General features: G+C 54.2%; 12 protein-coding genes across 12 annotated transcripts; 8 read left to right on the forward strand and 4 right to left on the reverse strand.

Moving 5' to 3' along the window:
- Positions 1-476: 476 nt before the first annotated feature.
- HMPREF1541_10347 (uncharacterized protein) lies at positions 477-1,343 on the forward strand (the record flags this gene model as incomplete). The annotated part of the gene is made up of 2 exons (XM_008715018.1): positions 477-1,188; positions 1,234-1,343. The coding sequence occupies 2 exons, from the start codon at positions 477-479 to the stop codon at positions 1,341-1,343; spliced, it is 822 nt and encodes a 273-aa protein (XP_008713240.1).
- A 658-nt stretch (positions 1,344-2,001) lies between these two features.
- Positions 2,002-2,565, forward strand: HMPREF1541_10348 (uncharacterized protein; the record flags this gene model as incomplete). The annotated part of the gene is made up of 1 exon (XM_008715019.1): positions 2,002-2,565. One exon carries the CDS (start codon positions 2,002-2,004, stop codon positions 2,563-2,565), a length of 564 nt encoding a protein of 187 aa, XP_008713241.1.
- A 718-nt stretch (positions 2,566-3,283) lies between these two features.
- HMPREF1541_10349 (uncharacterized protein) lies at positions 3,284-4,183 on the forward strand (the record flags this gene model as incomplete). Its single annotated transcript, XM_008715020.1, has 1 exon — positions 3,284-4,183. One exon carries the CDS (start codon positions 3,284-3,286, stop codon positions 4,181-4,183), a length of 900 nt encoding a protein of 299 aa, XP_008713242.1.
- Positions 4,184-4,362: 179 nt separating this feature from the next.
- HMPREF1541_10350 (uncharacterized protein) lies at positions 4,363-5,766 on the reverse strand (the record flags this gene model as incomplete). Its single annotated transcript, XM_008715021.1, has 1 exon — positions 4,363-5,766. The coding sequence occupies one exon, from the start codon at positions 5,764-5,766 to the stop codon at positions 4,363-4,365; it is 1,404 nt and encodes a 467-aa protein (XP_008713243.1).
- A 1,295-nt stretch (positions 5,767-7,061) lies between these two features.
- On the forward strand, positions 7,062-8,036 carry HMPREF1541_10351 (uncharacterized protein; the record flags this gene model as incomplete). Its single annotated transcript, XM_008715022.1, has 1 exon — positions 7,062-8,036. One exon carries the CDS (start codon positions 7,062-7,064, stop codon positions 8,034-8,036), a length of 975 nt encoding a protein of 324 aa, XP_008713244.1.
- A 485-nt stretch (positions 8,037-8,521) lies between these two features.
- HMPREF1541_10352 (uncharacterized protein) lies at positions 8,522-9,541 on the forward strand (the record flags this gene model as incomplete). The annotated part of the gene is made up of 3 exons (XM_008715023.1): positions 8,522-8,584; positions 8,645-8,670; positions 8,722-9,541. 3 exons carry the CDS (start codon positions 8,522-8,524, stop codon positions 9,539-9,541), a joined length of 909 nt encoding a protein of 302 aa, XP_008713245.1.
- Positions 9,542-9,935: 394 nt separating this feature from the next.
- Positions 9,936-11,699, forward strand: HMPREF1541_10353 (uncharacterized protein; the record flags this gene model as incomplete). Its single annotated transcript, XM_008715024.1, has 1 exon — positions 9,936-11,699. One exon carries the CDS (start codon positions 9,936-9,938, stop codon positions 11,697-11,699), a length of 1,764 nt encoding a protein of 587 aa, XP_008713246.1.
- A 607-nt stretch (positions 11,700-12,306) lies between these two features.
- On the reverse strand, positions 12,307-14,367 carry HMPREF1541_10354 (uncharacterized protein; the record flags this gene model as incomplete). Its single annotated transcript, XM_008715025.1, has 1 exon — positions 12,307-14,367. The coding sequence occupies one exon, from the start codon at positions 14,365-14,367 to the stop codon at positions 12,307-12,309; it is 2,061 nt and encodes a 686-aa protein (XP_008713247.1).
- Positions 14,368-15,102: 735 nt separating this feature from the next.
- On the reverse strand, positions 15,103-16,044 carry HMPREF1541_10355 (uncharacterized protein; the record flags this gene model as incomplete). The annotated part of the gene is made up of 1 exon (XM_008715026.1): positions 15,103-16,044. One exon carries the CDS (start codon positions 16,042-16,044, stop codon positions 15,103-15,105), a length of 942 nt encoding a protein of 313 aa, XP_008713248.1.
- A 1,551-nt stretch (positions 16,045-17,595) lies between these two features.
- HMPREF1541_10356 (uncharacterized protein) lies at positions 17,596-19,527 on the forward strand (the record flags this gene model as incomplete). The annotated part of the gene is made up of 3 exons (XM_008715027.1): positions 17,596-17,982; positions 18,028-18,547; positions 18,593-19,527. The coding sequence occupies 3 exons, from the start codon at positions 17,596-17,598 to the stop codon at positions 19,525-19,527; spliced, it is 1,842 nt and encodes a 613-aa protein (XP_008713249.1).
- Positions 19,528-21,387: 1,860 nt separating this feature from the next.
- Positions 21,388-21,764, forward strand: HMPREF1541_10357 (histone H2A.Z; the record flags this gene model as incomplete). Its single annotated transcript, XM_008715028.1, has 2 exons — positions 21,388-21,406; positions 21,520-21,764. The coding sequence occupies 2 exons, from the start codon at positions 21,388-21,390 to the stop codon at positions 21,762-21,764; spliced, it is 264 nt and encodes an 87-aa protein (XP_008713250.1).
- A 2,202-nt stretch (positions 21,765-23,966) lies between these two features.
- On the reverse strand, positions 23,967-24,688 carry HMPREF1541_10358 (uncharacterized protein; the record flags this gene model as incomplete). Its single annotated transcript, XM_008715029.1, has 2 exons — positions 23,967-24,569; positions 24,617-24,688. 2 exons carry the CDS (start codon positions 24,686-24,688, stop codon positions 23,967-23,969), a joined length of 675 nt encoding a protein of 224 aa, XP_008713251.1.
- Positions 24,689-25,269: the final 581 nt, after the last annotated feature.

The following is a 25,269-nucleotide window of genomic DNA, read 5'->3' on the forward strand; positions in this document are numbered from 1 at the left end:
CGCACGTCCCAGCGAAGACGTTGACGGTCTGCGCCTTTGGTTCTGTGCCCCACCGTTTCACTGTACCTTACCTGAGCTTACTGTCTACACGCAAGCGATCTGTCAGTCCTTGATGAGACCGCCGCCAGGAACGCGAATTTGTTTTGAAGTACACTTGTGATGAAGCGGGCATTAAGATCCTGCAGAAGCTCACTACTGCTACGTATTAGGCCTTTCTAATTTCCTTCATCAAATACATGGGCTAGAGTACAACATGGTCCTATTGTAACGCACATAGGCTGCACATCTAAAGACTGTCACTCACAATAGCAAGTCCTCTTGTGGGTGGCAACAACCTTTCACTCTTTGTCATTTCGCCTGTATCAACAGGAACATATACATATATACATCACTTCCAGTCATTGCTCACAGCCCTGGTGCACATTCGAAAACCGAGTCTCAGCAAAAGACACTTTTCGACCCCCAGCATTTTCGAAATGTCCAGATTCCGTAACCAATTCCTTCTGACCTGGAATGAGGACATCTCGAATAGAACATTCCAACAAGGTGAGCCTCTACCCCTCGAAGACATTCATCTTCTCGTTTCTGACACCACTAGCCTTCCATACAAGGACGAGGAATCCACACAATGCAGTATCTGCTACCAGACCTACCAAAAAGCCGAGACAATGATGGTGCTGCGCTGCACTCATACGTTCCACGCTGTCTGTCTCGCCCAATGGTTTCAGCGGTCTCACACCTGCCCAAAATGCCGCGACGACCCAGGTCAAGATATGCCTGGCCCTATTGACCCTGCTTGCGAGGGCGACGTTGCTCTCTACGACTCGTTCCGCAACACGGTCTGGTCCACGATCTGTGCTGCGCGGGACATTAGATTGCGCGAGCGTCGTCTGCGGCATGGTCCCGAAGACGAGCTTGACTCGCGGGTTATGGCTACCAGATACGACGTGGACGCCGTTGCTCGTGTCTTGAATTACACACGGCCCTCAATTCGTTCTCGAGGCTCTGCGTGTGCGAATCATTTCACTCTTTGGCCACTGATGGCGTCGGCTCGGCAGCGTAAGGACGAGGCGGAGGGTGAGTATCTAGCTCGGGTGGCTGCTCGGGTGGCGCTCACGGGAGGCGCTGCTGACCACGAGGACAACGAGGATGACCCAGCTGTCGGCGCTGGTGAAGATCAACATGCTGGTGAAAGTCCCGGAGCACTTACTGCTTAGGCTGCCAACACTGAAGTCAACGATGCTGCCGAAGGCTACAATGGAGCACTGGTCAACGAAGATGCCGATCAGCACGCCCATCTCACAGACTACGAGCAATCAATGCTCGAGTTCTGGAACGATTGAATGACTGGCAGCGAACTTCTATAATAGACACCACATCCTAAGAACCCAATCACGACAATTTGATTGCCTCTGGCTTTATTGATCAACCACAAACTCTAGTGGCAAGACAAGCAGCCCAGTATGCAGTTTGCTTTCCCATCACCTATGACTAGGGACAACACATCCATTTCACACCTAGCCTTTACTTGATGTCCTTCACTAACTATCACTCAGACTCGCATACCTTGTTAGAGGTGACAGCAGTTGGCTGCCTCAGCCATCCTGCCTGCATCACAGTATGGTAGGGCCTACCGTGAGTGGTGATACTTTTCTGCATCATGTCACTTCTCCTGCCCATCAACAACGTCTATATATTTACTATTTGCAAGCTGCTCTCTGTCTGATTGTAAGCCTCTTGCAACACACACAATAGTCCGGCAAGAACACAACGTTCACATAACAGCGACAGCAACATCCACGCAATTCAGCCTCCATGATGTCCCGCTTCCGAACCAGTACATCCTTCAGTGGGACGAAGATACCTCGGGCAAGGACTTCAAGGTTGGCGAGCCTCTGCCTCAGACAGAGGCCTTCGCCTGGAACGGAGCAAACCTCAACCTCAAGTACCAAGATGAGGACTCCACACTGTGTGCCATCTGCCGAGAGATGTACCAGAGAGATGACTATGCTTGTCTTGTGCTGCAAGCACTCGTTCCACACCACATGCATCGCACAGTTTTTCAAGCACTCGCACACTTGCCCGCAATGCCGCAACCGTCCAGAGGGAGACCTGCTCGTCGAGCTGGAGCCCATGCCGAATGGCGAACCAGACCAGTACTCTGAGTGGCGAAACGAGCTCGACTCTTGCGTTTCATGCCACCTTCGCATCGTGGTCGAGAACATTTGGCCACTTATCCATCCTGCGACTCTCCCGTTCAGAGAGGCGAACAATGAGGTATCCTGCCTGCGGAACACTATGGACCTGTTATTTCCGTCTACCACCCCGGTCAGTGTCATGAAGCATCTGACCTTGTACCCTCTGTTGGTGGCAGCCAAGAGGGAAAGAGCCGACAGGAATAACGACCATTTCGCTGCGCACGGCTTCCGACTTCCCGTCATCACCGATCGCGACGAGGTAGACACTGAAAGCGAAAGCGACAGTGACGACGGCGAAGAGTTGGGCGAAGTCGCCAATACTCAATTCTTCGAAAATCAAGCGCCAGAAAACTCAAGTCGACCTTGATTGTACCGTTGCAGGCATGAAATGCAGATCGAAGAGGGTGTCGACAGCAATATCGAGTTGGAGTACGACGACACTACGACCCCTCTGTGCAGCTGTGGTGTGAGATCACCAACGACCGAGAATACAAGCCCAAGGTAAGCCGCCCGATCACAGCGAATATAGCTTAGTGTTTATATGCCCAAGTACCGGAACCCAAATGTATTCAGTATCCAAACAAAGCATCTGACTTTCACCTTCCATGATGACCATTTGACTTTTTATCTGCTAACTCACTGATCAGACGTTCAGTTGTGAACACACGCTCCACCTATCCACATTAGTGTGCTCTGAAGGCCATTTCCCGGAGAGAATACTGAGTACTCAGCTGTGTAACCCTACAGCTGCCGCTCGTTTATAGAGATAGTGGTGGATCACAATTTCACAATTGTACACTGGTCACGCACGTAGAGTCTAGGTTTATGTTACGTGCGAATAAGCGGCTATGTCTGTAGAGTAGGAAGTAGTTTGGTCGTCCGCGCACATGAGATAATTTGCTTGTCTCTGCGGTGATGAGTGGTCGGGATTTTGGGCGTAGTGCGCGCGGTATGTACTGATATCCTGCACACTTACCATCCTCCCTCCCTGTGATAGGTGAAGCAAGTCTTTCCACTTGCTAGGAGTTGCAGACGTCGTCATCTACCCTTGTCCCTTGTCCCTTGTCGCAAATACTGATGCAAAGATGGATGAGAAAACCACTTCGGAAGGGCACGACCCAGCCTCAGCCTCAGGCTCAGCCTCCAGGGATCTCGACTCGATTCAAGAGAACGCACCTCAAAGCACGAACGTAGCAGACCACAACGATCCTACCCTCGACCGCAGCGGCAGCCCCAGCGAGACGGCCAACGAACCCCAAGTCACACTGCCTTCGGAGCAAGACACCACGTCCCCTCCTCTCCAGTACTTCGAGGATGCCGAGTACTTCGAACACGTCCAGTTTTTCGAAGATGTCCGGCAAAACACTTGGATCCTGGCGGACCGCGGCTACTCCGGCTGTCTGGATGGCCCTTCAGCAGTGGGCACGAGCGGCATCGCCAGCTGCGTCGGCATGTATGTCGAGCCGCGGCCCGACGAGTTCTTCCTCTGGCACATCCAGTGCGACCCGCTGAGGAAGGAACGTGACAACAATCAGAAGCTTCGTAACAGCGAGGGCAGGCTGGTCGCGCGCCGGTTTCAGGAAGTGTTGGGCGAATACATCGAGGGCGAGATCGATGTCGATCTAGTCAAGAGCACATTGGTCTTGACGAGCAGTTGTCCGGACGACCAGAGCTATGCGATAGTCGATGGCGTGCTGGCTTGGGCTGGATTTGGTGCAGAGCAGGCGGAGAGGTGGAAGGAGGAGCAGTATGGCGACGCGAGCGCGTTCATCGTCAAAACCCCAGGTAGTGGAAGCCTGGAGGCGAGTGGTCTGGTTTATGTGGACTGGGAAGATATTGGTGATGAGACTAGCGAGCAAGAGTGGCTGATGGATCGATTGGCATCTGCCCACGATAGGCCTTTCTGGTGGAGTTGTCTGCTGCAAGGGACGCAGGGCCTCGATTTCGTGGAACCCGAGTCGGTCGGAGAAGCAGAGCAGCCTTGATGTTCTCGCTTGGATGATGATCGAAGCCACGAGAACACTGCTGGACTTCAAGCAGCGGCGCACTTCTGACTGGAGTCGTGCTGACCAGAGCCGCCCCGCCCAATACTGCTTATTGAGTCTAGAGATGTGAGGTCGGGGCAGGCCGGCGATTGTGATTGAGGAGACCCTGGGACTTCGAGTCATTTCTGAATAGCAGCAACAGCTTCTCTCACAAGCGGTGCACCCTGCTTCCTGGTCTTCTCCCTCTGTGTCATCCACCAGATCTTGTAGCCTTCACCGAATTCGTCCTTAAGACTGCTTGAGACCTCATCGGATCGTTCATTATCCCAAGTCTGCAAGCCCAGTGATTCGGATTTCTGCTCAAACACCTCGATCGACTTGGCAGCCTTTTCCGAGAAGGTGACCAGCAACACCTCCTTCCCTCTGTCGGCGCCGGGCGTCAAAAGGACAAAGACATCAAAGACGACGCCATCGGCCGTCTGTTCGTCTTGCATGCGATTTGCGAACGTGCGTATTTCAGCTGCCAACTTGTCTGCACCTCCCACGTGATCGACAAGCCATGGGATCGGGCGTACCAAGCTCGATATCCCAATCTCAATACTGCCTTCGATCCACGATTTGTAGTCTCGTTCGAACATCTCCTGAGCGTTGAGGAGGTCAAGCGCCGTCAACTTGGCTCCAATGATCGGATCGTAAAAGTTGTCCCGATTCCAATTGGACTTAACGCCGAACATGGTCGAGCTACTGATCTCGACTTCCAGCGCTCCGGTGGTTCCACGGTCGAGGTCGCTACATTTTTCGCCGGAGGCTTTGAGGTTGTGGGTATCAACCAAGATTGGCGCAAGTGCAAGCCGTGCAAGCTCACGGATTGCGGTAGTTTGCTCGTCATCAAGCACACCTGGCCAGATGCGTGACTTTCGAAGATGATTAACCACTAGCGTTGTGCAACTTCCAATGCCAGTTGTGACGATTCTGGGATCGGCTTCCTGAGGAACCACGTTCTCCTCCATATGGTGGTCTATGCAGCCAACAATCTCGAGCCCAGCAAGGATGGCGGATGATGGTACTTTCGGCACAGTAACGGACGGGGCATTATGATCAACAAGAATGATCTGTTGTTTTGAGGAGGTGCTCTCAGCAAGATCCGGCCGGAAGACGTCTTTCAACTCTGGTCTTGTATCATCCCAGTCCAGCAGATCCTTGACTGTGAGCACCTGATTGAGCAACTCCTTCTCCTGCTCCCTGGCTTGTGAGTCGGAAGGTTGCTCCTTGGCCTTGGCGGTTGCAAGTCTCAGCGCAACTCCGAACTCCGGCCGCAGCCTCCAGAGGTCGGTGGAAGGGGTCTTGGGCATGTTGAGGAGCGGGATGAATATGGTGTCCCTTGTGTGAGCGGCATGATTGTAGAAGTATGATAGTGTTACGGCGGAGATGAAGCTGTCCAAGTCCGCGGAAGGGTTGCCCATGACCAGCGTGATCCGAGACGGTGCTCCTTCAGACACTCCGTTGACACTTTGTTGGAACACCACGTCACGAACGAACCTGAGATAGCTCCGTAAGGAGGGATAGCGCGCGAAAGGCAACATGTTTGCAGGAGTGCAAAACGAGATCCGCGTCCCTGGCCTTCCAGATATCGCTGCCTCTTGTCTCGTGGCCGTGAATCAAGATTCTGCACGAGTTACGGAGTAGTCGGGACGAGAAGACCGAGTTCGCTGCCGTCGAGAGAACCAAAAAGCAGGATATGACAGTAAACTATTGACTATGGATCTCTATCTGGTCAGAAACGACGCGACGAGCAAAATGACGTAACCGACAGTGGTTTCTTCAGGCACAGCACGCGACTCCAACGTAGTAGTACTGACTGTACCCAAGTGTACTTCGAGCTCTTCTCCTTACTGGTTTGGTAGGATGATAAAATTGGGATCATGCTTATAGTATGGAAGAACTAGGCGACTCCCTAATCCGAGGCTTTTCAATGAGGTCCGGAGTTCTCTTAGCCAGCCCCTTGGCCTTGACGCTAGTTAGCCAAACCACGAACCGGCCAGAGCATAGTAACGATCCTTCCAACTTCATATCGCTGGCAGGTTGCCGGGACATATCTTCCGGTGGCCGAGTATAGTGGACGGAGAGAGTCCTAGATTGGACGAGCCTTAGCCTCCTGGTCACCTTAGCCATCTCGTTGCATGCTCGGGAAGGATTCGGAGCTCGGTCGAGAACCTAGAGACTGTAGCGTCGGACATCATAAACGTCGTTTCCCGCAAGTCAACAGACTGTCGTAGTGGCTGTTGAAGACTACCGAATACCACAACTGTGAGTGATCACGATTCAAGTGATCGTCGAGTACTCCCCGCACCTGCCTCTTTCGGTAGACGCTGACCAATTTGGCATACTGGTGTCGCTGTTGGTGGAATGGTATGCAACAAATCGTACGCATGAGCTTCTACCCCAATGTAGATTGGGTACAATCATGTGGGCCAGGCCGGATCTCTGGAACGAGTGCTTGCTGCTAGGGTTCTGGAAATAGCTCGCTGCTTTACATGGGATGGTCTGGGCAGTCCATGTATTTTGTCAGCAAGCGCGTTGACCTACCCGATGCAATAGCTGCTCGGTTCGAAAATGTCTCTACCACCGACCGCTAGCGGATGGATGAGTCCCCGACCAGTTGGAAACCCATTCGAAGTCGGGACTGTCTTCTCAGTCTGCCGAAGAGCTCGAAAACGCTTGCAAAAGCTCTGCTTAACTTCAAGATGGAAGTCCACTGAGACAGAGTTAAAAAGAGACAAGTGGTCCTTCAACAAAGCTTTCGCACACTTCTGAGTTCTGTGTCTTCAATTTACCAATCCAATTCCACATCGAAGGGCTGTCACTGTAACTGTCCGTCATGGTCTCGCCACAGACAATCCAGCAGTCAAATACTCGCGTTGCAGGACTGCCCAAGGGACTCGTGGCGTTGTTCATAGGCGCTACCGCCGGTATAGGTCAGAGCACTCTGCGGCAGCTTGGCCAGCGAGCATCCTCGCCACGCATATATACTGTAGCTCGACCGGCGGCCGTCGCTGCGCATGAGGAGCTGCTAGCAACGCTTCGCCAGACAAATCCAGATGCCGTTTTCCATCTTATCGCTGCTGATGTTTCACTCATCTCGGGGGTAGACAAGGTGGTCACAGCCGTGAGGGAGAAGGAGAGCAAGCTCGACATCCTTTTCATGTCGCCTGGGTTCATGCCGTTTGATGGTCGTCAAGAAACAAGCGAAGGCCTCGAGCCGTCCATGACGACACGATACTACTCGAGGCAGCGTGCGGTGGAGCAACTCCTACCCTTGCTCAATGCTGCACCGAGCCCGCGTGTCGTCTCAGTACTGGCCGGAGGAATGGAAGCTCCCTTGAACGAGCAGGATTTGGACCTCAAGAACCCAGACAACTTTTCCACATGGAACGCCAACTACCACGCAGCCACGATGAGCACGCTTGGACTCGAGCGAGTCGCGCAAGAGAATTCCCGCTTGAGCATAACGCACTGGCTGCCGGGTCCTGTTGCAACACGCGGCCTAGCGGCAGTGAAATCAAAGGGCATCGACCCTCCTCATCAGAAGAGCGAGGAGGAGGCGAGTGCGCTGGGCCTATTTTTGGCGACCAGTGATCGATATGCCGTCAATGGTGGTCTCGTAAACCTGGATGCAGGCCTTGAAGTCGCAAAGAGGTCAGCGGGAGGTATTTTCATCATCAACCCAGAGGGCGACACCTCAGACAATGAGCGCGTCCTTTCTGATATGAGGGGCCGAGGTGTCGATGAGGCGGTATGGAAGTTCACCCAAGAGACATTTGCGCGTGTCAGCAAGTTCAAGGACCATTTATGAGGGAGATTTAGCGATAGCAGACGTATTACCTAGGTGCGGTATGCCGTATCTGTACCAATACCAATGCGTTGCCTTGTCGCCTTGTAGGGTGAACCGGTCCAGATGCTACGACTCGGTAACTCGTGTTGGAGTAGTTTTCGCCGCTCTTCTTTGCCACTGCGGCGAAGCAATGACGAGCATCAGCTTGCCCAGGATGCCAATGCACCCCAGGTCCATTTCAGCAGAGGTGAGTGGTCTGCTGATGATGCATAGTGCAGTCAAGAGAATCGAGAACTGTGGCTGAGCATCGGCACGGTTAAATCGGCTGGCGTCATTCGGTAGGCCCCAAGCCCACGAGCATCCAAACCCACCAATGCCCCTCCTTCAACTCGATGCTAGACACGCTCGGCGTCGCAGCTTGCATCAAGTTCGCCTCCACTCCCTATTCTGTATAAATCTGACTGCTGCTGTCGCATTGCCTCCGCAAAAGAGCTCAGCACAGCGCAATGTCAGATTTCGCCCCGCCTACGGGACCTCCCCCACCAAAGGTCCCTGAGGGCTGGAAAGCGGTAAGTTGTTCACTCGCTACGATTGCCTGTCGCAGCTTACCATACTAACACACTTCACAGGTTTACAACCCACAGTACTCAGAGTGGTAAGCAAGCTTTAAGCAGCCATCGCTCTTTTGTTCTAACTCCCCGCGCAGGTTCTACGTGAATCTCATAACCAAGCAATCGCAATGGGACAAACCGACCGAACCAGCCATCGGCCCGGATGATGCTCCCCCAGGCGGCGCACCACCTGGCTACTCCGCTGGTGGCAATGCCCATACCGCCACCGACGACAAGAGGCAGCTAGAGTCCAATAACCCATACAACTCGGCAACTGCGACCCCAACCGGTGAGACAGATGAAGATATGGCCCGGCGTCTGCAAAATCAGGAGTCAAATCGTGGCGCAGCCGATGGCTACTACGGTGCCGGCGGTGCTCCCCAGCAAAACCAGTATGGCGCGCAACAGCCTGGCTACGACCAGAACCAGCTTCCACCCCGTCCAGCCGATAGAGGCAGCAAGGGACTGTTCAGCAAGTTGTTTAACAAGGGCGGTAAACAAAGCTATCCGCAGCAGCAGGGCTATGGACAGCAGGGATACGGCAGTCCTAGTCCCGGCCCAGGATATGGACCTCCACAAGGTCAGTATGGGGGATATCCTCAAGGCCCCGGGTATGGACCGCCTCCAGGCCAGTACGGAGGCTATCCACCCCAAGGCTACGGGCAACCGTACGGCGGCGGCTATCCGCCGCAAGGATATGGTCAGCCATATGGTGGTGGTCGCATGGGTGGCGGCAGGAGGCCGGGTGGTGGTGGTATGGGTGCCGGTGGTATGGCGCTGGGTGTTGGAGGTGGTCTTTTGGGTGGTGCACTCCTTGCAAATGCCATCAATGACGGTGAGCAGGATGCCTACCAAGACGGCTACGAGGACGGTGCAGACGACGGTGGTGGTGGGGACGACGGAGGAGGTGAATGAATGGTCTAGATGCGAACGCGCGAACTGTACTCAAATGGTGGTCCTCTGCATTTGAATCTTGAAACATGTCTCAGTTTCTCTGTCTGTAGCAATGAATCGAAAGCACTTATGATCCTAGCATCATATCAAACCTACCTATTTTGAGTTTCTCGTTCCATCCAACTGAGTTTCGTTTGACTCTTGCTGACTATCGACTTCCCTCTTCCTTCTTCCCACCCCACCACCCCACCCAGCGCCTCAGCCTCGCCATCCCACAACACAGCCTTGCCAGAATTCCCGCCGCCGCAGTAACTTGACTTCCACTGCCTCGACTTCCGTTGCATATCACCAACGCGATGCACCGCTAAACCGACACCCAGCATGCATTTTAGATAAGTCCCGTGACTTTCTCACCATGTCCGCCCACTATAACCTCGAACCTCCCCCCACAGCCACCGTCCTCCTGCACACCACAGCCGGCGACATCCAACTCTCGCTCTTCGCGCAGCAGACACCGCTCACGTGCCGCAATTTCCTGCAGCACTGCCTGGACGGCACGTACGACAACCTCCCCTTCCACCGCATCGCGTCGGACTTTGTGATACAGACCGGAGACCCTACGGGCACGGGGGACGGCGGACAGAATATCTACGAGGACGATGAGTTTGAGAAGTACGACGAGCGCTGGGCGCGGTTGCTGGGGCGCGAGGAGGGCGACAAAATCGTTTTCGGCGATGAGGTGCATAGTAGGTTGAAGTTTGGGAGGAGGGGTTTGCTCGGCATGGCTAAGGATGCCGAGGGAGGGTATGGAAGCCAGTGGTTTGTGACGTTGGGAAATGTGGGTAGAGAACTGGATGGACGGTGTACGATGTTTGGACGCGTGGAAGGAGAGGGTATCTACTCGATTGTCAGGATTGCTGAGGGGGAGGTTGTTGAAGGAACGGAGAGGCCGGTGTACCCCGAACGGGTTACTGGGGTTGAGGTGTTGGAGCTGCCGAAGGGCGAGGCGTGGGCTTCTATGAAGCCCAGGCAGAAGGTGGCACAGAGGGTGGCCGAGGAGAAGAAGGAGACGAAGAAGCCTGTCAAAAAAGGGAAGAAGGCAAAGGCCATGCTGAGCTTTGGAGACGACGAGGCAGAGTCGGACGTGGTTATCAAGCCCAAGAAGGCCAAGTTCAACACCGCGCTCATTGATGCATCGACGACGCCGGAGGCAACGAAAGCGATCGGCAAAGTTGCTGCCAACAAAGCCACTCCAGTATCGCAACGACGCTCACCCTCACCACAACAACCTACACCCACTGTCCCAGCCAAGCGGAAAGCCTCGACATCAGACGCACCGCCCTCGCCCACTCACCACCGCAAACCCTCCTCCCCAGACCCGTCAATGCAACTCCCGCTCCGCAATCCCGAAATCCCATCTCGCTCCCCGTCTGTCAGCCGCTCCACCTCCCCTCCAGGGCGCGACCTCTCCGCAACCCAGACTAAAGCCGCGCTCGACGCCCAAATATCCGCCCTCAAAGCCTCGATGCGCCGCCCCACCACCACAGTCGGCGAAGTCAGCCGCAAGCAATCCGCACTCGAGGCTCTCATTCCCGCCACATCAACGCGCGGGCGCAAGCGGCCCCGGCCTGGAGATGCTGGCGCCGGAGGCCGAGAAGACGCCAAGGCGCTGAAGATGCTGAACGCGTTCCGGACGCGCCTTGAGGCCGCGGACAGCACCGACCATACACAGCCAGCCGTCGGGAAAGGTCAAAATGGCAGGAGCAAAAGCCACGCCGTAGCCTCCGACGGCGACCCAACCCTCCCGGCCACAGGCGCCGGCCCAAACGCTCCCGCCGTCGACGCGGAAACCCAAGGTGACGAAGAAGCCAAGCTGTGCGACCTGCACTTCATCGCCAACTGCCTATCGTGTTTCGCGGCGGATGCGGCCGAGACGGCCGAGGAGGAAGACAACGAGAAAAACAACGACCGCGGGTTCCTGGGCCATCAACTGACGTTTGCGAAAGATGTCTTGGGGAAGGACGGAGAGTGGCGTAAGCGGGAGAGGAATCGGCGCGTGGAGGACGATGATGGCGGGCTGGTGGTGCTTGATCCGCGGGTGAAGGAGAAGGAATTGAAGAGGGGCAACAAGAAGAAGGAGAAGGGAGGGGGAAGGGAGTGGGATCGAGGTCGTAGATGATAGTAGTTCCCATGGGTGCATGGCATGTAATGGAGAGTGCGCACCTGGGACCACACGGTGTACCTATACGAATGTGAGGGCCAACGAAAAGCGTACTGAGAAGGTCCAACGCAATTACTTTTTGAAAGTGAATGAACTGCCTTATGTCTGTTCTCTTCCGTTCGAGGGTATGCCCTGTAATTAATTGCCCAAGAAACTCCATTGTTCATCGCTCGTGTCGTTCCATCGTCTGGTATCGTAAGGCAAACTTGCGTTCATACATTCCCACGTATTTTCAGATAAGCAGCACTCCTTCCAAGGGCCTTTCAGAGGGAATGAAACAGTAACCCATGTCGGGTATCACTGTGCTGGGGGCAACACTGCTTCAGGGGCCCCGATACTTCCCCCGTACCTTGCCGAAACAATCTAACCACGCCCAATGCTTCCTGACCTTGAACTTGATATCGTACCGCACCTCCCCTTTGTGTCGTCGGGATCTGTCAGTTCCGCTCCAAGACCAAAGGCGGGGATCGCGATCAGAGCAGCAGACCCACTGCGCCAGACGATCGCGAGGTGTTTCGAAGTTCTGTGGTTGTTTTCTCCACCCAAAATATCTGAATTGGGATTTCTAGCCCCGGCGTGACCGCTTCTTCGGTGCATCAGCTTCATTGACAGACAACTTCCGACCTTTGCGAGCCAATTTACCGTCCTCGTCATCTTCCGGAGTCGCCACCTCGCTGGACGCCACACTGGCGCTGTCTACGCGGCCATTGCCCGCACCATTAGGATCGACAGGGTTGGGCACGCCACCAAACATATCATCGTAATCATCAAAGCCGCCCATGGCGTTTGCGCCTGCGCCGTCCACACCGAGGTTCGTGTTGGTAGGATCAAAATTACCGTCGGGAGGGAAGTCGCCGAAGTAGTCGTGACCGGCGCTGAGAAAGTCATCCACGTCCCATGGCGCCGGAGGGAGGTTGGCGTTGTCATGGATGCCAGGTATTGAACCTGATGGAGAGAGGGGTTGCAGGAGATTCGTAAGATTTTGCACACTCTTGTCTTGTTCAGCTTGCATCTTGGCTAGGCTATCATAGCTCGCTTTTGAGCTGGCGAGCTGGCGGTCGAAGTTGGAGGGACCAGGCGGCGGGGTAGCATTGATGAGTGCGTTGTCACCACCTTTCGAGGGATCTCCCACACTGGAGTTGATGAGCCGCAGCATGTCAGCACGTTGGGTTGAATTGAGGGGATTCGCGCCACCAGAATTCTCCAAGGTGGAGATCATGTTGCTGAAATCTGGTGCGACAGCATTGCCTGGCGAGGAACCATTGCGTGCGTTGGCGTTGTGAATGACATTCATGATATCTGCTTGATTGGATTGAGGAGTGTTGCCCATATCGAAAACTTCTTCGACAGCAGGTTGCGGAGTATCAGACGTGCGATACTGCTGCGAAGTGCGTCGGGTATTACGACCGGGGTAAGGAGAAGTAGCGGCGGTCGAAGGTGACATAGTAGAGGCACGGCCTTGCTGCGAGCCGTCGGTAATGAGAAGTGGAGGCTTCTTGTAGGGTTTGCCGGGCGAGGCTTCGGGACCAACGGGATTGTCGAAACTGTAGTCACCCACGTCGACTACAGTGCCAGAACGCTGTTCGTTTGGGATGGCGCCCGAGAAGAGGTTCTGTATGCCTTGCATGCCCTCATGACCTTGAAGTGATCTGTTGTAGACGGTGGCAAGGAAAGTGAGTATGGCGTTGATGGAGTTTTCATGGCGAGTATGTTGGTTTTGGAAGTTGCCAGCCTGGCTGTAGAGTGTCTCTTGCTCTCGTCTAAGTTCGGCCATCATTCGCTGGATCTGAGCTTGCTGATGCTTGATGGTTTGTAGCTCACGCTGTATTGACTGGAATTGCTCCGGCGATAGGGCATTGTCACCTTGGCTGAGAGCTAATTGAGGGCGGGGGCGTACGGCGCTGACCGGCGGTTGAATATCCTCCACATACTCGTCAATATCCTCATCGGCCTGCTCGGCGTCCGCCTTCTTGCCCTTCTTGGTAGGAGCATTTTTCGGTTTCTGGATCAACCACAGGAGATCTTGGTGCCCACGACGGAAGTACGGATTCGAGTATTCGCTGGGACTCTTGTTCTTACGCTCACTCGCGCGCATGGAGTTGTCCGACAGTCCGACTTTCTTGTGGAAGCCGTACATATTGAGCTGTCGAACAAAAGAAGCATAGTTGTTATGCTTGAACAATTCGGGGATAAGGGTTTTGGCAAACTCGTCCTCATCCAGCACAATGAAGGAATTGCCGTCGTCTGACCAGCGGATGAGATCTGTGTTTTTGCCGTCCTCCAGGAAACTGTTCAGCTTTTGTACGAAAGGCGGAATTTGCTTGCGCTTGGACTGCGCCTCCCGTTTGGCTACTTGAGCTTTGGCTTCCAAATCTTGGATATCGTCGGACCAGGCGCTGTCACCGGCTGGGGGTGTGCCATTCTGGTCTTGCCATTGATTCCCAACTTGACGAGTGAGCTGATTCATCGGCCGACGTGTAAGCTGGTTTGAGGGCTGTGGTTGTTGGTAGGAGTTATTGATGCCATATGCGGCGTTATTGTCATAGGATTGCGGTACCTGAGCTGCACTTCCCCACTGTAGAAACTGGTCGTCCGACAAGCCCGGACCTACATTGGGCGCGTACATGTTGTTTGATTGTGATTGTGGGATCTGCTGCGGATATCCGACGGGGTTTGCGCCGGGGGCCGGGCGCTTTCTCGAAAAGCCTTGCGAAGCCATGCACAAGTTTGCTTTCGGAAGTGTGGAAGGTAGGTAGAGAAGATGCGAAATGGGCTGAGGGGCCTTCTGTACTTAGAGGAGGAGCAGTCACCAGCAGGCTGGCTCATCCAGGCCCTGAAAGAAGAGAAAGGACCTTGTCGCGAAGCGCAGGTTAGCGCAGGTCGGGCTTGTGCAGAAATCAGACGACAGGTTCGAGGATGGCTCGGCCTTCTTTATAGCAGGATTGTAGGTGTGATGGTAAGCACGGGTCGGTTGCACAGAGGTATGGAGGAAGGAGCAAGAGCAGTAAAGGGCTTTGTGCAGGAACAGAAGGATATACAAGCAGATTCAAAGTCGCAATATACAAAGGTCGAAATGATATCTGAGGCCCTCAGGCTATGACATACGCCCGCTTCGCACGAGCTTTGCCAAGCCAAGCGACGACTCCACCTCGTTCCCTCCAAGCCCGAACGATACCTTATGCAACATATCGCCAGCGACCTAGTCAATCATACTTCTTAGTGACGGTGACGTAGACGAGATTTACTCATACATGCGCTGTCCTCGGCGTCTCCTGTACCGCGGTGACAAATGGTCTGACGGCTCATCTCTGATCAGACCCATTCGGATCAATGCCTCTCGCGCGGTTGGCTACTGTATCGACTATCCCCCCGTGACTTGACCTATACGCCGTCTGAAAGCAGTATTCACCTCGTTCCAGGAGGCCGGATTGGCTTCAGCATATGCCTCTGCTTTGCCTATTGCTTCCCAGTCGTCACGCATGTTGACTAAGCTGGTGGTCCCGTTCAAGATAACGACGTTTTCGAGACCGAGTACCAGACAGTACAGAGCCGCCTGTGGACTTACTCCGAGCTTGTTAGCCAGCTGTTGAACTTCTGGGGACCTTGTAAGCCCTGGATTGGCGGACAACGTCCAAAAGGCTTGATAGATGATTCCTTTCTCCTGACAGAATTTCCTTACGCCAATGTCGAACTTGGTATCTGCATAGAACCTGTTCTGTACCACGGCTGGCTTGATGTTGGCCCTCTCGTGCAAATCCATCAACGTGAATAAATTGCAGTTCGAAATACCAAGGTTATGTATCTCTCTGGGGACATACTGCTCCAGTGTATGCCATACTTCGAGAGTCTCCGCAATGGTTGGCATCGGAGAATGCAGAACGAGAGTATCAATATATGGTCCCACAGTATCGTCTTCACCAAGCGTTGCGCCAAAGTCGAAATTATTCAGCGACGATATGACAGAGGCGTTTACCTGATCCGGCACAGGCGACTGGGGATCGTATGGCAAGCGGTCGGGGTCTTGGCCATGTATTGACGTGAATTTGGTCTGCAAATACAAATCTGCGCGGCGGACCTTGCCTTCCTTGATAGCTTTACTCACGCCAGCAGCCACCAAGTCTTCGCGATAGTGCTTCGGCTGGGCTGCTGTGTCAACTGCAGTGAAGCCATTTGACAACGCTTGGTAGACAAGCTCGGTGGTAGCCTCTTTTTTCCACGCTGTTCCGTACAGGAAGACCGGCAGTTTCACGGTACTTTTCAGATGCGGACTTTCCAGTACAAGCTTACCAAAAATGCTCGACATCGCTGTTTAAAGGAATCCCAAATTGTTATAGCTCTCTAATGACTGAATCGTAGAGGTGTTTGCAACGACTAGTAGAGACGAGGAGGAGTTTAGGTACTTAGAGCCTTGGTGGGGTATGGGCGCCACCAGCACCACGAGGGGTTGCTAAAAATGTCGGCTGGGGTCCCCCAATTCACAGCGGTTCACACCTAAGAGCCTGTGCCATGAGTTAGGGGAGCCCTGTCGACCCCTGGTGCACAGACGAGAGCCTTGCCCGTGTGCAAGCCTTGGAGTATACCAAGGGATTTTGTCTTTAGGGATTTATCCACTGACCATCATTGTCGATCAGAGAATCATACAGTTCAATTGATATTCAGGAGAAGATTGATGCAGCCGACCCGTGAGATTGGTATTCGCGGCGCACAAGATCAGTAGTGGAGTAGGCTCTCAAAGTGAGGTTGTGAATGGAGACCCCCTGTTCAAAAGAGGATCGGCCGGGGAGACTGCTCGTCCCGCAGCGTGACTTTGCGGCATGGCGTTGCCTTGTTCGAGTGGTGAGGATGATGCCTGCTCTGCAGTGAGCAAAGTGAAACACGCTCTACACCCACCTGCTGTAGTAGCCTCGACCTTGGGCCATACAAAGAGCTTGTTGACGGTCTCGTGCCACGATTGGAGAGGCACATATGCAACTGACGGCCTCAGCAGACCCATCTGACCCGGAGATGATGGGCTGCAGCAGGCAGTCGGTTGGCTGCGGAGAATCGCAGAGCCAGAGGACACGCATCATCTGCGGCCTTGTGGCGACTCCCATCCTTTCTGATATGGGTACTCCTCCATACCTGTAAACAGTCGCTCGGACCAAGTGATGGTCAGCGAGCCACGTGCGAGGAGCCGGCAACACAACACCAGAGATGGCACGAAGCAGGAGCCCTCCAGGTCGCATCAGCAGCTGGAAACCAATCTTGGTGGCTTCAGGGGTTAGCTTGATAAAGAAAGGGCTACATATTAGGTAGCGAAATTATGGCTACTTGGAGCCGGTGGAGGGGTCGTAGTTTACCAGGTAATTGCAGTCTGCCAGTCCTCGTCGCTGGGCGCTACGCTAGAGGGCATTCGGCTAGGTAAGTCCCGTTTACGCAGACTCCAGTTCCCTTGCTATCCCCTAATCTTTTTCAAATTCCTCTCCCTACTGGTATTGCCCATAGCTACCAACAGCCCTGCTCCTGTTATTCTGGCTGCTTTTGCTTTTTTCTCTATCCTCTACGGTCACATCCGCGACTCGTCTGCTTTCAAGACGTCGCTTTGTCTCTCCTTATCCACCCTGTCATGACAAAATTTAGCCTCTAAAACATCCCGGTGCCGAAGTCGTCTTCTCACCACTCGAGAACTCCTGTCGACGATACTATCCTCCGAGCCTCTGACCGATACTGCCCTCGGTTCTACGGCCGCTTGAAATACTGCGCTTAAAGTTTGACGATAGTACACGTTGCCACGACCCGATCCTCACGAGACCCCGACTCACTGCGCTCCCGAGAACTCTCTCCCAAACCCACAACTCCCGTGGTAAAAAAGAGAATGGCTGCCTTCTCTAATACTGAGCCGATGTACGACGACTTTGCCAATCGTTCACCACGATCTTTCCGCCATCCAGCGATGAATCGCCAACCCGGAAGACCAGACGGCTTCTCAACCATGCACGGTGGATTCGGACTCGAGCAGACTCACGGTCTCAACTCTGCCCGCTTCGGCGGCAGACCTGATCCTTTTGGCAGCAACTTTCAGCAGCCCCCTGCTGGCAACATGTCCCACTTTCCCTATGACATGAATGCGGCTCAAACCTGGAATTCGCCCGCTCCTCCATTGTCCTTTGGCACAAATGGTATGCCCGGCATCGGTCAAAATGGCGACCTAGGCCCAGCTCGTAGCGTCAAACCCAGCCGCGGCCGCGTTGGCATCAACAATGTACGATTTTTCCCTACAGCCCAGGATCCAGCTAACGCCCGCCAGATCTGGTACGATCAACTCCAGCCGCCTCAGCAGCCTGGCACGCCCTCGATCAATGCACCCCGTGGTGGACCCGGCCGTGAAATTGACCTCGATGACGATGAATTGATCCCAACAGCCATCGTCATCAAGAACATCCCTTTCGCCGTCAAGAAAGAGCAGCTCGTCCAGCTGATGGTGGACATGAATCTGCCTCTGCCCTACGCTTTCAACTACCACTTCGACAATGGCGTGTTCCGTGGGCTAGCATTTGCCAACTTCACTTCGCCGCAGGAGACGGAGTCAGTCATCAATGCGCTGAATCACATGGAGCTGAGTGGTCGCAAGCTCAGAGTCGAGTACAAGAAAATGTTGCCGTTGGTCGAACGAGAGCGCATTGAACGCGAGAAACGCGAGCGACGTGGTCAGCTCGAGGAGCAGCATCGTCCTCTTCCCCAGTCACAGCTCTCGACTCAGCTCTCCCTTGGGTCCATGAACCGCAACACTCCATCACCATTGTCCTCTCGCTCCGCACCCAAGCCAGGTACGTTAGTGCGATCTAGTCCTGAGCCAACTCTGACGACACCAGACGTGGACATGAACGACCCGCGCACGCTTGAGCTTTACACAGAGATGATGATCTTCCAGCGCGATCAAAGCCGTGAAGTCCTGATCTATCCTGCCACTCTCGAGCCCCAGGAACGACGCACTGTGCACACCTTGGCACACAACATGGGCTTGGCTCACACCTCGCGTGGCACAGGAGATCAGCGGCAAGTACACATCTACCGTGTTGCCCCCGGTAGCAACGTGAGCCCTCCGACTCTTTCTGGCGCTTTCCCTCAGGAGGGACTTCGCCAGACTCTAGGACGTTCTTCAACTGGTGATGTTGCTAACGAACACCGCGCATACGAAGCGATGCCCTTCAACAATCAATCTATCCTCCGTGGACAATCTTCTGTTGGCCTGCTTGACGTTGACGGCGGCTACGGGCGCGGCGCCGATAGCAACCTGCGAAACGCCAAGAGTTTTGCCGACCTGCGCTCGTGGAGTCCTTCGCCTGTGCCTTCGTCTGCAAGCTTCCCTGCTGCTCTGCAAACCAATGGCGCTCGCTTACAGCAGCAGCAGCAGCACCAACAACAGCAGCAGCAGCAGGGCCTCAACGATACCGCTGGCTCTAACACCCCTACTCTCACACCCACTGGTGCCCCGGCTGGCGGAAGGGACGAGCCTTTCCTCATTTCCAGCATGGGCAACATGACGATCGGGGGTCAGGCCCCCAACAACACCAGCCCTCGACGCCAGCGCAGCCTCTTTGCTGACTGGTCCGAAGGCTCTTCCAACTACCAATCCAATGCACCAATTGGTAGCAAGCGCACCGTCAGTATGGGACCAGATAACCGAGAGTCGGTACCTATCCGACAGTCTCGTGGTCCCACCTCGAACAACACGATTGGATTTGGACGACACCAAGGACGCGGGAGCGATGAGCTTCGCAAGGCAGCATCCGCGATCGCAGAATGACCTGAATACCCCCTTTGAAACACTTGATGAGGCTTGTCAAAGGACCATTTAACGAATCAAACGATTCACGATGATAACGACTTCGGAAACAGGAAAAAGTTAGACGCATAGGACAGTCTCACGGCTGTATTTGTGATTGGCTACCTCGCCGAAAGACTTGTGAGATGAACGACCCTGATACCACACGACACCCGCCATATGGATACAGACGCAAGAACGAGAATGACGCTATTGTTTGCTACTTTTGATTTTGCTTTTCGACCATGTACATTGAGAGACGCATCTGCACTGAGCAGGGCCAGATGGCCAAGGAGTAGCTGATGGGATGCATTCTATGGGGTTAACGTGGGATGGGATGAAAACGATGGATGCAACTACCAGAGTTTATGTGCTTGTTCATCCTGCTAGATACATTCGCTAATAAGCAGGCACTAGGTCTGCGCGATAATCATGACTGCGTTTTGTTTTGCGAGTGACATGGGTCTACAAGTATACTCGCTGCAGCGTGATGTAAAGGATGCCAAGGCTCCTCCTTTCTCCAGTTCTCCAGCGCGAGATATCGGTCCTGCCAGCACGACAACCATGTCCCCCGAACGCTTTTGATGCGGCACGACCTCGAAGACAGCTAGCCAAACAGATGTCTTCGGTCTAGCTTCGGTCACCAGCTCTCGTGTCTCTGTTCGATCAGAGCAAAATGACAGCCGCCTCAGCGCTGACCAGGTTTGAAGCATGCCCCCACCCCTTGTGTGCTCCCTTCGCCCTTAGCATACTCCTGGGGCCGGTATGATATCTACAAAGTCACTCTATAGGCACGTTCTGAGCGTCTGACATTGCTCACATCTCACAGCCACCGGCAGGCCTCTCCTTACCGACCTCGTCCGCCCGTATATCCCTCTCAAGCGGTGTCTGATCGCCAAGCATGAGTATTCGCGCTAATCTGAAAGTCTACTAGCGCGACTTTGGTCTGTTGTTGTGGCAGCCTTTTCGCTTGGGCCAGCCGCCAGCCTGCAAACCTGCCCAAAGCTCTGTGTCTGCCACCCGCGATCAACCCTACCGCCGCACTCGCGCCGCCCTTCAAGGATCATCCGCCTTCTTTCGTGCGCCTTTCCCGATCCTTCCTTACTCCCACCTCACATCGCCAGCCCACTTCATTTCTTTTTGCCCATCCCCTCGACCTCGCCCGACGACTTTTACGATCCCAATTCTCGCTGAGGACTGATCAAGGTCCCGCGACTCCCGATCTCATCGCAAATACCGCATTCCGGTACTTACAGACAACATCACAATGGCTGGAGGCAAGGGAAAAAGCGTTGGTGGCAAGGCCACAGGTGCTAAGGACTCTGGTAGCAAGAGCCAGAAGAGCCACAGCGCGAAAGCAGGTCTTCAGGTGAGTTCTTCGTCAGCGTCATCCGTTTGTGAGGTGTTGTGTAAGGTGAGGTGGCACAAGATCAGACAAACGCGCGCGCAGAAATGAGAGAGCACTTTATCGCGTCACAATATCAGATGGACAATACACAAGGTGCATTTGGATGAGCCTATGTGTTGCCCATTGGTACTGTCACCGATGCGCTGCCTCGATCACAGATATCAGGACGCATTCCGGTGGTGCGATGCGACGCGTCAACATACACGATCGCTAACGGATTTACGCCGCTTCTGTCTGTCGCCACGCAACGCAACGAGCTCAGCTGTCATTCTCATGCCACTGCGCGCGCGTTGTCGCCTATCTTTTCGAAACACCAGCACCTCGCCTTATCTCACCATGTATCCCTCGCCCATCGAGGACATCACTGACAATCTGTCCAATAGTTTCCTTGTGGCCGCGTCAAGCGTTTCCTCAAGAACAACACCCAGAACAAGATGCGCGTCGGCGCCAAAGGTATGTATCTCTGTTTTGGTGTCACCCCACCAGCTCTTGCGCACACCACGTCAATGCTCTCCTTCTCTCGTTCAATGCGCTTGGCCCAGTTGCTGACCCCTCTCTCCCTACAGCCGCAGTCTACGTCACCGCCGTCCTCGAGTATCTTACCGCCGAAGTCCTGGAACTGGCCGGCAACGCGGCAAAGGATCTGAAGGTCAAGCGCATTACGCCGCGCCACTTGCAGCTCGCTATCCGTGGTGACGAGGAGCTCGACACACTCATTCGCGCCACCATTGCCTTTGGTGGTGTGCTGCCGCACATCAACCGTGCTCTGCTGCTCAAGGTTGAGCAGAAGAAGAAGGGCAAGGCGGAGTAGGACTAGAACGCCGCCGACTTTTGCGCGGAATGTGAAGGCGGGAGTCGAGGAAACGATGGCGCGGATCCTGAAGCTGTATGGGTGGAGTTGCGAAGCGCCTGTGAGTTGCTCGTCTGGCTGGTGCGACACAACATGAAGATCGAAACTCACTACGGGGTTCGACTCTTTCTGCAGATAACGCCCCACCGAAGCAAGGCGAGCAGTCGACCTTTGTGAGAAGATGAGGGGCGACAGCTAGTGTGTGTGACGAACGCGGTGGTTTGCGAAATGGCGTTTTGATGTTTTTTATTCCATTTACTCACCTCACCTGCAACAGTCCGGCCAGCTCAGCCAGCTCAGCCTGAGCAGAACCGTCAACAAAACTGGATCGTGTTGTGGTTCGGGTGCAGTGAGTTTCGTGGGCTGCATTCTTGGATGGCTGTATAAGTACACAAACACAAGGGCAAAGGGCTTCTGGCGTGCTAATTCAGTCATTCGAGGAAAAGGCCAATGTGCAATGCAAAGAAACATGATATATTGATCTTTCCTCTGCCGCGATTCTGCTATTCACGTTGCTTGGTATTTTTTCTTTTCAGGTAGTACTTTGTATTCCTTCAGGTTGCTCACCGCTTCGATGTAATGCCTCCTCCCCCTCCCCCGGAGTCGGCACCCGAGTCAGCATGCGTCGACGACTGGTATTCGGCCTTGAAGGCGACTCTGCATGTGAGAATGAGCAGCAATATTCACAGAGCCTAAACAGGCCGCTGAGGTCGCCACGCAGGCAGAGCCGTGAACGAGCCCGTCCGCCAGTGATAGGCGAGGCGAGTTATACCACGACAGACAGCAAGCAAGCGCTCATGTCTGGTGCACTGCCAAGTGAAGCAGATCCGGGGTCTGCAGCTCGACACATGAAGACCGATGGCGATGCCAGGCCGAGGCGCTGCCAGTGCCGTCGGTGTGGTTACCGCGCAGGCAGCGGCGATGAGAGCGCCAGCGATGTCCAAGAGACGAGCAAGAGACACCTGCCGCTCAAGGGCATTCTGAAAAAGCCTAGCCAGAACGACAACCCCGAGTTGAGGAAGAAGGTCAGCTTGGGTTCGGGGCTCGAAGCTAGTCTGGGACAGGAAGACAATAGTAGTCTCAAATCGCAAACCGCACAAGGCTGCTACACGAGAGATGAAGAGGATAGGCTTCAACACTAGGCGCAGAAACCTAGCTCACATCGCTATCGTGATCAGCATTGACTCGACCGCCAGCAACAGGGTACGAAAAATAATGAGAACCGCGCCAGCGACAGGGAAGGAGGATTCAATGAGGGCCTGAAGAGTGGTTCTGAATTCGGAGAAGTTCTTGAAAGAATTGGTATTTGTGGTGCGGGTGCAGAGCACCGTGAACCACAAGAAGTTGGGGCAAGACGCCGCGCAGTTGACCCTCAGTGCCAACATATTGCTGACAGGCCGTGACCGATGGGCTTTGCGAATGCAGCGTCTGTGATTGGCAAGGTGCAGCACGACCTCTTGCATATTCACCAGGCCTGGTGCGGCGGCCTATGCAACAACACCTTGCGTTTCGGAAGAAAACTCGGCGGCTGCGACCGGTGTGCGAGGTTCATGAAAGAGCCAATACATCTGAGCGCTAGACGTGCGAGCATGCCTATATGTCGCACCTGGATACACTGTTGCCCCAAGCCTATTGCACGCGACCTAATCGTTGGCTTAGGGTCGTCGTCAGACAGTGAGAAGGCTCTGAGGGTGGGTTTTGCAGACGCATACATCTGCGAGTTGAGAGGTTATCTTGGGATCGAAGAATACTTGGCTTCCTCCGCGACAAGACAAGAGACGCTACCTTGTTCGAGTGGTTGCAGGACGAAGACTTTATGGGACGTATCGGAGGAACTGTCCGCTTTGGTAGCTCAGGAATTAGCAGTCTCAGTGTAATGGAGTGCGAGCGACTCGAGTACCTCAACCATGTTGCTTGGGAGGCACGAAGGACGGGGAAGCTTTGGGAAGCCCTATATGCTGGGCTGGCATCATGTGCATGTGGAAGGTACCTTGACGCGAAAGCGGTCGGCCTGCTTGTGGATGCGTGGACCTTCGGCAATAGATCAAAGCGTCGTTGAAAACCTGGGCAAGAGATGCGTTAGCTGTACACAGATTATGCAACAACGTACGCACGAATTCAATACATACATGTCGACCGAACAGGACTCACCGGCTGTAATAATCACATGGTCTTTCTGGCTTTCTTACGACCGCCTGATTTGTCTGCGCCCTTTTTTCGCTTGCGGTCCTGTTGTTGCGCGTGGGCCCGCAAGGGACTTGCATTGTCTGATACTTGTCGATGGCCCTGCTTGGTGAAGAAGCGGTCGGTTCCGCCATTTGGCCGACCTTTGGGAGAGTTGTCAGAGTCTGAAATCTCACCTTCCGAAGCCGAACTTAGATCCGCATCAGCATCATCGCGAGGAGCTTTGGTTGGCTGTTTTCGCTGTCTTTTGAAACCACCAAACGTCTGTCGGCCTGTGACCTTCGTTGACCAGATGTCGTCCTCGGACCCATCCGTGTCGTCCAGATGACCGTTGGTCGGAGGAATATTGACCTTGAGCACCCACTCGGTCTCGTCGCCTTCTCGAGTAGTTCTCGATGACCCTTGTGCTTCTCTATCTTCCATGATTTGAGCTGCGAAGTGACTCAGCGGCGTGCTTTCACCGGACTTGTAGGGCGTTGAGTTGCGTGACGTGGTGTCAGTCTTCCGTCGCTTTGAGCGCGGATCCGAAAATGACTGGCTAGGCGATCCTGATGGAGTGGAGGCGGTAGCACGTTGCATGAACTGTCATGTTACTATCATAGTGAGACAACGGGCAATAGTCGATGTACCTTCATGTTTAGAAGTCGGGAAGACATCTGCTTCGGTTGCGCCGAAGCGTTCGGTGTGGATTGGCCTGACATGATAGTGCAAATTCTACCGCCCTACGATAGACTCCTCAAAGATGTATATTGGCTCGGTGCTACAGGAAAAACATAAAGGATTGTGGAGGGCTACAACAAGATTCAACGGATAGGAAATGCTGGACTATCGATAAAGTGGCTCTGTACAAGGCTGCGATTCAGCCTCGTCTCGTGACACAGCCGACACGGGATTGATTGATGCAAGTGCAAATCTACTTGACCGGTGTACGCAAGACTTCTGGTCAAGTCGAACACATAGCCAGAGCCAGTAGCAGGCACAGCTGCCACTGCGTTGCGCTTTCCCGCCAAGCGACAGCTCATCTTCCCAAGGAGAGAGTGACTCGTAGCATATGTTGACCGTCTGCTACAGAAGCATCGACACTGTGGGTGGAGTTCAACCGCCGGTGTCCCTCTTCGCGCGGAGCTTTTGATGATTTCTGTGGCGAAACGTCGGCCGAATGGTGACTCTGATAAAGGCCTTCCCAGCGGTACACAGGCATGGGCAAAATGCCTTAGTCGCGAATTCCTCGTCGAAGTTCATTGCCAACATCCTCGACCGGCGATTCACGTACGCCAGACGG

The sequence above is a fragment of the Cyphellophora europaea genome, assembly GCF_000365145.1.
Source record: "Cyphellophora europaea CBS 101466 unplaced genomic scaffold supercont1.12, whole genome shotgun sequence".
Taxonomy (NCBI): Eukaryota; Fungi; Ascomycota; class Eurotiomycetes; order Chaetothyriales; family Cyphellophoraceae; genus Cyphellophora; species Cyphellophora europaea.